At 33.1% G+C, this 11,787-nt stretch overlaps 1 protein-coding gene across 12 annotated transcripts in view; it reads right to left on the bottom strand.

Annotated features, from left to right (window-relative positions):
- Positions 1-11,787, bottom strand: part of ATP8B (ATPase phospholipid transporting 8B) — a 753,209-nt gene that overhangs the window by 88,236 nt on the left and 653,186 nt on the right. For all 12 annotated transcript variants that reach the window (XM_068392502.1, XM_068392503.1, XM_068392507.1 and 9 more), the window contains one exon: positions 3,889-3,947. In XM_068392502.1, the coding sequence (XP_068248603.1) occupies positions 3,889-3,947 (59 nt within the window). The remainder of the gene's footprint in view (positions 1-3,888; positions 3,948-11,787) is intronic.

Raw genomic sequence — 11,787 nt, 5'->3', positions numbered from 1 at the left:
AATAATATATCACAGCAAGATGGACATAACTACAATAACACTATCACAGCAAGACGGCCATGAAGACCAGAGCTGTAAATCCCGGCCAAATTACATTGAGATTTACCCAATATGAGCACAAACACAAGTGTTAAAGCGTTCACGGACTTCGATCCCAGGGCACATCTTCAGAGCCGATTCGCTCGATAACTGATACATGAACATGGTACAAATCTTCATCTATACACAACTATAGTCCATTTCTTTTAGCGATGCATATTTGCACAGACTCGCAGCGGTGCCCTTTTAGCTCGGAAAAGTTTATGGATCGCTGATTGGTTGGACAAGATAATTCTAACCAATCAGCAATCAGGAAACTTTTCCGAGCTAAAAGGGCACCACCGCGAGTCGGTGCAAATATGCGTCGCTAAAAGAAATGGACTATAGTGATGTATGTGGAATCATCTGTTAAGCCGATATTTTTTTTCTATCTCTGCATACATGTAAAAATTGGCTTATTGAGAAAGTCTTTTAAGATTTTCAGTGATCAGTGTATTCTGAAGAAGTGTTTTAATTCTTTCATTCTACCTTGTTTTGAGTATCATTCTCCTGTCTGGTGTTGAGCTGCTGATTCTCATCTTAATTTGTTGGACAGAAACTTACGGTCTATTAAATTTCTTATTTCAGATTTAGATATTAATCTTTGGCACCTTCGTTCAATTAGTTCATAATGAATGTTGCATAAGATTTTTCATAACTCTGACCATCCTTTACATTCAGATCTCCCTGGACAATTCTTTCCTGTTCGTAATACTAGGCAGGCAGTCAATTCGAATAGCCAGGCCTTCTTCATCATGAGGCTCAATACTACACAGTATTCTAAAAGTTTTATTCCAGCTGTTACCAAGTTGTGGAAAGATCTTCCTAATCGGGTAGTTGAATCAGTAAAACTTCAAAAGTTCAAAGTTGGAGCAAATGTTTTTATGTTGACCAGGCTGACACAAGTCTTTTTATAGTTTATATATGACATATCTGTTTTTGACGTTGTTAATAGTTTATATAGGACATGTCTGTTTTGACGCTGTTACTGTTTTTAGAATGATTTATTGTTAATTTATTCTTATCATTTATTTATTTCCTTATTTCCTTTCCTCACTGGGCTATTTTTCCCTGTTGGAGTCCTTGGGCTTATAGCATCTTGCTTTTCCAACTAGGGTTATAGCTTGGCTAGTAATAATAATAATAATAATAATAATAATAATAATAATAATAATAATAATAATAATAATAACAGTTATTGCCACAGTCATATCTGTATTGGCTCTGGTTATTGCTATACTTCTTCCGTATGCAAGAAAACATATTTCAGATATTAGAAGAATATCAGTGTGCTAGTAATTACATATAAACACGCATATATACATATTTATATAAGTACGTTACAAAGGGCACACAAACTCAAAAACATGCGTGAGGTGTATATATATATATATATATATATATATATATATATATATATATATATATATATATATATATATATATATATATTATTATTATTACTAGCCAAGCTACAACCCTAGTTGGAAAAGCAAGATGCTCTAAGCCCAAGGGCTCCAACAGGGAAAAATAGCCCAGTGAGGAAAGGAAATAAGGAAATAAATAAATGATGAGAATAAATTAACAATATATCATTCTAAAAAAAGTAAATGCGTCAAAACAGATATGTCCTATATAAACTATTAAGAACGTCAAAAACAGATATGTCATATATATACTATTAAGAACGTCAAAAACAGATATGTCATATATATACTATTAAGAACGTCAAAAACAGATATGTCATATATATACTAATAAGAACGTCAAAAACAGATATGTCATATAACATTTGCTGCGAAGTTTGAACTTTTGAAGTTCTACTGATTCAACTACCCGATTAGGAAGATCATTCCACAACTTGGTAACAGCTGGAATAAATAATATATACAACCATGATTAACAGCCAGTCAGGGACACTTATACTAGGTTGGTTTGCAGTTAGCGATCAGAAAAAAAATCTCCCACCATCATCAATCCGCAGGGGCCGAGCGTGGTGATGAAAACCGGCCCAAACCCCAGACATGAATAAGGAGACATGTCTGAGGCCTTTGTCCAGCAGTGAACTAGAAACGGCTGCATTTGTTTATTGTTGATATATATATATATATATATATATATATATATATATATATATATATATATATATATATATATATATATATATATATATATATATATATATATAAATGTGTGTGTGTGTGTGTGTGTGTGTATGCATACATATTCACATATCTGAAACCCATCTCGTCCAATCATGTTACAGGCGAAACACTACTGAGTAAAAATAGTAAATCGATGACAGCTTATTGGTGATTGAGCCCCTGGATGGCGTCGCTACCTGAATGAACAGCTACTATACTTTGGCACGGGATTCAAAGAAACTTTTGCAGAAAATGTTTTTATGTTGAACAGGATGACATAATTCTTTTTTATATTTGGTTTTGCTGTTGTTACTGTTTTTTAAATATTTTATTGGAGTTGTTCATTATTTCTCATGGAGTTTATTTCCATATTTCCTTTCCTCGCTGGCCTATTTTCCCTGTTGGAGTCCTTGGGCTTATAACATCTTGTTTTTCCAACTAGGGTTGTAGCTTAGCTAATAATATTAATAGCAATAATAATAATAACAATAATATATATATATATATATATATATATATATATATATATATATATATATACATATATATATATATATATATATATATATATATATATATATATATATATATATATATATATATATATATATATATATGCATACGTATGATCAGCGCCCAAGACCCATCTCCACCCAAGCTTGGACCAAGGAGGGCTAGGCAATGGCTGCTGATGACTCAGCAGATAGACCTATGGGCTCTCCCAAATAATTCCCTATCTCCCCCCCCCCCAAAAAAAAAAACCATCCTTTCCTCACAAGCATGGTGAGGTTGCAGCGATCAAAGGAACTAACAAGTTGGAGCGGAACTCGAACCCCAATCTGGCGTTCACCAGTCAGGGACCTTACCACATCGGCCACCACAACAGGGATTGAAACAGTGAAGGGTGAGAGGAGAAAATGAAAAGTATACTGAAACTTATTCCAGCTGCAAATAAATGACTAACTCACAAATATACGAACATACATATATACACACATGTATTACAGCCTTGGAAGGAAAAATGAAGAGACTTGATTGTCCCTGATGGGCGAAAATATTAATTCCAAACAAGTTTTTTAATTTTTCATTTGTCCTTCTGTGGTTATAATACATTTTATACTCATCACGTGTCAGCTTTCGTGACGTCTACACACACATAGACACACACACACACACACACACACACACACACATATATATATATATATATATATATATATATATATATATATATATATATATATATATATATATATATATCATACATTATATGTATGTGTGTGTCTACACGTACAGGTATACAAGCGTGTACACACACACACACACACACACACACACACACACACACACATATATATATATATATATATATATATATATATATATATATATATATATATATATATATATATATATATATATTAGTGTGCGCGTATGTATATACTTTGTATACATGTGTACATATACAATGTATATACAGGTGTATAAATACATAAACAACATACACATATATATAAACACAAATATATATATATATATATATATATATATATATATATATATATATATATATATATATATATATATATATATATATATATATATATATATATATATATATATATATATATATATTGAAGAACAGAAAAAAAACTCAAATACTCACGGCATAGTTATATTGTGCGTTATGCTCTGGGTCGTTGGCAATGATTCGCCGTTCAGTTTCTGAAAGAAAAATAAAATTCAATTATTCATTGCATGTTTCGAAATTGAAGACATTACTTATAAAAAAGTATATTTAAATCCTGAAAGGAATAACCCCCTCCCCAAAAAAAAGGTTAAAATCTAGATTATAAATTACAAGAAAACATGTTTAAAATCTGGAAGATTATAACTTACAAAAAAAAATTTAAAATCTGAAAGATTACAACTTACAAGAAAACATGTTTTAAATTTGGAAGATTATAAGTTACAAAAACTTTTTTAAAATTTGCATGATTATAAGTTACAAAAACATGTTTAAAATCTGGAAGATTATAACTTACAAAAAAAAAAAAAAAAAAAAAAAAACAGGAGTATTATAACTTCCCCCAAAAAAAAAAGATAAAATTAAATTTGGAAGATTATAACTTACAAAAAACATGTTCAAAATATGGAAGATTATAATTTATAAGAACACATGTTTAAAATCTGCAAGTTTATAACTTACAAAAAGCACGTTTAAAACCTAAATGTATGATACCCGTAGTAAGATAAAAGAAAAAACTAAATACACAAATATCCTGGAATCACTTCAAAAGAAGTCATTGTGCAGAGCTGAATACTTCTGTTCTTAATTGGTATGTCAGTCGAGCAGATGAAAAAGCCATTTAGTGTAAAAATGAATCAATTGCAAAGTTCAACTTTTATATCATTTGCTTAATAAAAGCTAAACAAAAACCTTATTAGGAATCCTACCTATTAAAGTGGACAAAGAGGAATAAAAGAGACTTTACTAGAAAGGCAAAGAGGATAAAATTTCCCGATGCAAAATAAAGATGAAAGATCAATATAATACGATCTTCTTCATCCAAGGTGTTAACTACTGCAGTGTAAATTGCTCAGTGGCTACTTTCCTCTTCGTAAGGGAGGAAGAGACTCTTTAGCTATGGTAAGCAGCTCTTCTAAGAGGACAATCCAAAATCAAACCATTCTTCTCTAGTCTTGGGTAGTGCCATAGCCTCTGTACCATGGTCTTCCACTGTTTCGGGTTGATTTCTCTTGCTTGAGGGTACATTTGGGCACACTGTTGTATCTTATTTCTCTTCCTCTTGCTTTGTTAAAGGTTTTATAGTTTATATAGGATATATTTATTTTAATGTTACTGTTCTAAAATATATTATTCTCCTAGTTTTCTTTCCTCACTGAACTATTTTCACCATTGGAGCCCCTGGGCTTATAGCATCCTGCTTTTCCAGCTGGGGTTGTGGCTAATTAATAATAATAATAATAATAATAATAATAATAATAATATGAGTAACTGGCATTGCAATTGATGTAGCCAGCGACGATATAAATATATTATGGTTATAGGTAGTTTGAATAAAAAATTAATCTTAGAGTGATCCATACCAAAGAGATTTGTTGCAAAACACCAAGAAAAATTGATAACAGGAAATCGATACCGAAATGCCGAAAACACCATCAGAAAAAAAAAAAGTCATTTTCAATACGGTTCTCGCCAGCAGCCAAAGCCTTACGCATCGATAAAGGTGGAAGAACACGATCTCCAAATGTCAGAGGTTATATCAAGGAATTCCGTCGAAGACTTCGACTCAATTTATTGTCAGTGTCCCCTTTCTTGGCGCAGTCAAAAAAAAAAAAAAAAAAAAAGAAAAAAAAAAAAGAGAGAACGAAGAAGACAGCTACGCTTATCAATATTCGTCCAATACTCGTCTTCTACCAAGATAAATCATATACCAAGAACCCGTTGAGATACTACCGCTAGAGAGTAATTGGGTTCCTTGACTGGCCAGACAGTTATACATTGGATCCTTCTCTCTGGTTACGGCTCAGTTTCCTTTCGCCTAGACATACACCGAATAGTCTGGATTATTCTTTTATATATTCTCCTCTGTCCTCATACACCTGACAACACTGAGATTACCAAACAATTCTTCCTCGCTCAAAGGGTTAACTGCTGCAATGTAATTGCTCAGTGGCTACTTTCCTCTTAGTAAGGATAGATGGGACTCTTTAGCTATGGTAAGCAGCTCTTCTAAGAGAAGGACACTCCAAAATCAAACCATTGTTCTCTGGTGTTGGATAGTGCCATAGCCTCTGTACCATGGTCAGAGTTCTCTTGCTTGAGGGTACAATCAGGCACACTATTCTATCCAATTTCTTTAGTTTTTATAGTTTATATATGAAAGATTTATTTTAATGTTGTTACTGTTCTTAAAATATTTTATTCTAATTGTTAAGTACTTCTCTTGTAGTTTCCGTATTTCCTTTCCCCACTGGGCTATTTTTCCTGTTGGAGCCCTTGGGGTTCTAGCATCCTTCTTTTCCAACTAGGGTTGTGGCTTGGCAAGTAATAATAATAATAATAAAAATAATAATAATAATAATAATAATAATTTAATAATAATAATAATAACAAAACAACATGTAGTAATGTAGTTCACTAAGAAGTTTAAATAACATCTGAATAGATACAATAGATCTATAAGCAATTTAATCATGGATTTTGGGCAAAATAAAAACAAAACCTATATATATTTCTGACAGTTTCCTATTCTTCGGAAGAATATAAAGAATAATAAATGGAGGTCAATATCGTCGAAAAAAACTTTCTAGAAATAAAAATAATTCATTCATATTAAGTAATAACTTTGTAATACATGAAATATATCAATATTCATCCAAATCTGTAGTGAACATAAAGCTACAAATGTTCAGATATATATATATATATATATATATATATATATATATGTACACAAATATACATACACGACAGAGGCCAACGTTTGTACTACGTAAATTCCAAGTTTCATCGAAGAATTATCAAATATCTTAAGAGTTGTGGTAGCCCATTAGAAACGTTCCTGCCTGGCAATCTGCTAGACTGGAGTTCGAGACCCACTCAAACTCGATAGTTTCTTGTGGTGTCTGCAACCCCATCATCCTGGTGAGCCAAGGATGAGGGGTTTGAGGGGCCTATAAGTCTACCTACTAAGTCATCAGCAGCCACTACCTGGCTCTCCCTGGTCCTAGATTGATGGAAATAGGTATGGGCGATGATCATATATATATATATATATATATATATAATGAATCTCTAAGGCATTGTCACTTTTCCCTCAATTTGCCATTCACGAGTTGCCTTTAAAACCTTTAAAGAGCATTCTAATAATATGAACACTATCAAACTAAAATCTATTTCTCAAAAGAAAATTTTTTTATCTGAATCACATCAAGTCTCAGACAACTCCAAAGTTCACAAATAAGCGGAACTGGTATTGAATAAACAAAATACACAAACAACAACTTCAACAACAACAACAATAAAAAGCAAGGCATATGAAACCACGTGTCCACAAGGAAACTCTGAAGGCAAGAGTCGATCCCAAGGTTTCTTGGAAGGCACACAGCGGATAAACACACCTCAAGATCTATACAAGGATGTGCGTGTGCGTGTTGAGAAGCGTGCCTACACGCACGCACGGAGGGTTACGATATCCCCACCAATCTAATCCTGACTGATGACAGCAATAATCTTTTTGCCACAGTGAACAATGCATTCTCTCTTCTGTGTGCAAGCGTGAATGCATATTTTGTGAACAAATGCCTTCTTTCTTCTCTGTGCAAGCGTGAATGCATACTTTAAGAACAAATGCCTTCTCTCTTCTCTGTGCAAGCGTGAATGCATATTTTAAGAACAAATGCCTTCTCTCTTCTCTGAGCAAGCGTGAATGCATATTTTAAGAACAAATGCATTCTCTCTTCTGTGTGCAAGCGTGAATGCACATTTCAAGAACAAATGCATTCTCTCTTCTCTGTGCAAGAGTGAATGCACATTTTAAGAATAAATGCATTCTCTCTTCTGTGTGCAAGCGTGAATGTAAGTTTTAAGAACAAATGCCTTCTCTCTTCTCTGTGCAAGCGTGAATGCATATTTTAAGAACAAATGCCTTCTCTCTTCTCTGTGTAAGCGTGAATGCATATTTTAAGAACAAATGCCTTCTCTCTTCTCTGAGCAAGCGTGAATGCATATTTTAAGAACAAATGCATTCTCTCTTCTGTGTGCAAGCGTGAATGCACATTTCAAGAACAAATGCATTCTCTCTTCTCTGTGCAAGAGTGAATGCACATTTTAAGAATAAATGCATTCTTTCTTCTGTGTGCAAGCGTGAATGCATATTTCGTAAACAAATGCCTTCTCTCTTCTCTGTGCAAGCGTGAATGCATATTTCAAGAACAAACGCCTTCTCTCTTCTCTGTGCAAGCGTGAATGCATATTTCAAGAACAAACGCCTTCTCTCTTCTCTGTGCAAGCGTGAATGCACATTTCAAGAACAAACGCCTTCTCTCTTCTCTGTGCAAGCGTGAATGCACATTTCAAGAACAAACGCCTTCTCTCTTCTCTGTGCAAGCGTGAATGCACATTTCAAGAACAAACGCCTTCTCTCTTCTCTGAGCAAGCGTGAATGCACATTTCAAGAACAAACGCCTTCTCTTTTCTCTGAGCAAGCGTGAATGCACATTTCAAGAACAAACGCCTTCTCTCTTCTCTGAGCAAGCGTGAATGCACATTTCAAGAACAAATGCATTCTCTTCTCTGTGCAAGCGTGAATGCATATTTTAAGAACAAACGCATTCTCTCTTCTCTGTGCAAGCGTGAATGCATATTTTAAGAACAAATGCACTCGTCTTTTCTCTGTGCAAGCGTGAATGCATATTTCAAGAACAAATGCCTTCTCTCTTCTCTGTGCAAGCGTGAATGCATATTTTAAGAACAAATGCACTCGTCTTTTCTCTGTGCAAGCGTGAATGCATATTTCAAGAACAAATGCATTCTCTCTTCTCTGTGCAAGCGTGAATGCATATTTCAAGAACAAACGCATTCTCTCTTCTTTGTGCAAGCGTGAATGCATATTTTAAGAACAAATGCACTCGTCTTTTCTCTGTGCAAGCGTGAATGCATATTTCAAGAACAAATGCATTCTCTCTTCTCTGTGCAAGCGTGAATGCACATTTCAAGAACAAATGCATTCTCTCTTCTCTGTGCAAGCGTGAATGCACATTTCAAGAACAAATGCATTCTCTCTTCTCTGTGCAAGCGTGAATGCATATTTCAAGAACAAATGCACTCGTCTTTTCTCTGTGCAAGCGTGAATGCATATTTTAAGAACAAATGCACTCGTCTTTTCTCTGTGCAAGCGTGAATGCATATTTCAAGAACAAATGCATTCTCTCTTCTCTGTGCAAGCGCGAGTGCATATTTCAAGAACAAATGCACTCGTCTTTTCTCTGTGCAAGCGTGAATGCATATTTCAAGAACAAATGCATTCTCTCTTCTCTGTGCAAGCGTGAATGCATATTTCAAGAACAAATGCATTCTCTCTTCTCTGTGCAAGCGTGAATGCATATTTCAAGAACAAATGCATTCTCTCTTCTCTGTGCAAGCGTGAGTGCATATTTTAAGAACAAATGCACTGTCTTTTCTCTGTGCAAGCGTGAATGCATATTTTAAGAACAAATGCATTCTCTCTTCTCTGTGCAAGTGTGAATGCATATTTTAAGAACAAATGCATTCTCTCTTCTCTGTGCAAGCGTGAATGCATATTTCAAGAACAAATGCATTCTCTCTTCTCTGTGCAAGCGTGAATGCATATTTTAAGAACAAATGCACTCGTCTTTTCTCTGTGCAAGCGTGAATGCATATCTTAAGAACAAATGCACTCGTCTTTTCTCTGTGCAAGCGTGAATGCATATTTCAAGAACAAATGCATTCTCTCTTCTCTGTGCAAGCGTGAATGCATATTTCAAGAACAAATGCATTCTCTCTTCTCTGTGCAAGCGTGAATGCATATTTCAAGAACAAATGCATTCTCTCTTCTCTGTGCAAGCGTGAGTGCATATTTTAAGAACAAATGCACTCGTCTTTTCTCTGTGCAAGCGTGAATGCATATTTTAAGAACAAATGTATTCTCTCTTCTCTGTGCAAGCGTGAATGCATATTTCAAGAACAAATGCATTCTCTCTTCTCTGTGCAAGCGTGAATGCATATTTTAAGAACAAATGCATTCTCTCTTCTCTGTGCAAGCGTGAATGCATATTTTAAGAACAAATGCATTCTCTCTTCTCTGTGCAAGCGTGAATGCATATTTCAAGAACAAATGCATTCTCTCTTCTCTGTGCAAGCGTGAGTGCATATTTTAAGAACAAATGCACTCGTCTTTTCTCTGTGCAAGCGTGAATGCATATTTTAAGAACAAATGCATTCTCTCTTCTCTGTGCAAGCGTGAGTGCATATTTTAAGAACAAATGCACTTATCTTTTTCGTAAATTAAAAATTAATCGTTTTAAAGCTCGTGTGCATTCAATTATCCGATTTAAATGCGTATGCACAGTTCTAATAGTTACGTATAAAAACATCTTTAATTCAAGAATGTGTAGTTTCACAGTTTATAACCCACCTTCCAACTATTATTATTATTATTATTATTATTATTATTATTATTATTATTATTATTACTATCATTATTATTATTATTATTATTAGTAGTAGTAGTAGTAGTAGTAGTAGTAGTAGTACCTACTAAACTACAACTCAAGTTGGAAAAGCAGGATGCTATAAACCCAAGGGCTCCACCAGGGAAAAATAGCCCAGTGAGGAAAGGAAACATGGAAATAAACTACAAGAGAAGTAATGCACAACAGAAAAAAATTTTCAACGATGATATCAGGGAATAGTTTGAGCAAAGATGATTAAAATCGTTGTTTTTTTTTTTTTTTTGTAGAAATATTGTAAACATTAACTAATGAAGAGTAAACAGACTCGTTCCTTCATTTTTAATAAATGAGAATTACACCTAGAGAGAGAGAGAGAGAGAGAGAGAGAGAGAGAGAGAGAGAGAGAGAAAAAAAAAACTTTCATTTGCTGAAATGTAGCAATATCGACTTTAACTCATTTCTGAGTTACTCAAAGTCACATAATTTGTTTATTTACTGAATGGTTCAAAAAAAGTAGAAAGGTGAATACTTTTAATTTAAATAAAATTGGATTTAAAACTTCTGTTCAAAAGGTATTCACGAGTCGATATGTTTGTAATTAAAAAAAAAAAGAAAAAAAAAAACATATTTAGATGAATAGTAAAAGTTGCAATTATGATTATATATTAATTACAGAATTTATTCATGTAAATGTATGTTGGCGTATATACAATATTAATATTTTGTAAATGTATATTTCTTAATAAAAGAAAAAAATGTATATGCATACAGCGTATTGTTCTGTATAAATACACACACAATGTCTGGCCCTGTCCAGTGTGTTTCAAAAGAAAAGAAGGAAAATTGAAGAGCAATCTTATCTAATGACTAAACTCAAGATTTCTGGTCCCACTAGACATCCGAAAGACTGAAGATATTAAGACTTTTGAGAGAAAACTGAAGACTCTTGTTTCCTTAGTGCTTCGATAATGTGGATTTGACAATAAACGAGCAATATGGGTTGTGAAATGCTGAATGCCTTGGAGTGTACATTATTATTATCAATTATTATCAATTATTATCATTATTAATTACTATTATTATTGTTATTATAATAAATATTGTAATTATTATAATTATTATTAATCATTATTATTGATTATTAATTATCAATTATTATTATTATTATTATTATTATTATTATTATTATTATTATTATTATTATTATTATTATTATTATTATTATTATTATTGCTGTTGTTGTTGTTGTTACCTAAGCTATACCACTAGCTGGAAAAGCAGGATAATTATTATTATTACCTAAGCTATAACACTAGTTGAAAAAGCAGGGCTTCAACAAGCAAAA

The sequence above is a fragment of the Palaemon carinicauda genome, chromosome 18 (assembly GCF_036898095.1).
Source record: "Palaemon carinicauda isolate YSFRI2023 chromosome 18, ASM3689809v2, whole genome shotgun sequence".
Lineage (NCBI taxonomy): Eukaryota > Metazoa > Arthropoda > Malacostraca > Decapoda > Palaemonidae > Palaemon > Palaemon carinicauda.
This window is presented reverse-complemented; position numbering and strand designations above follow the sequence as displayed.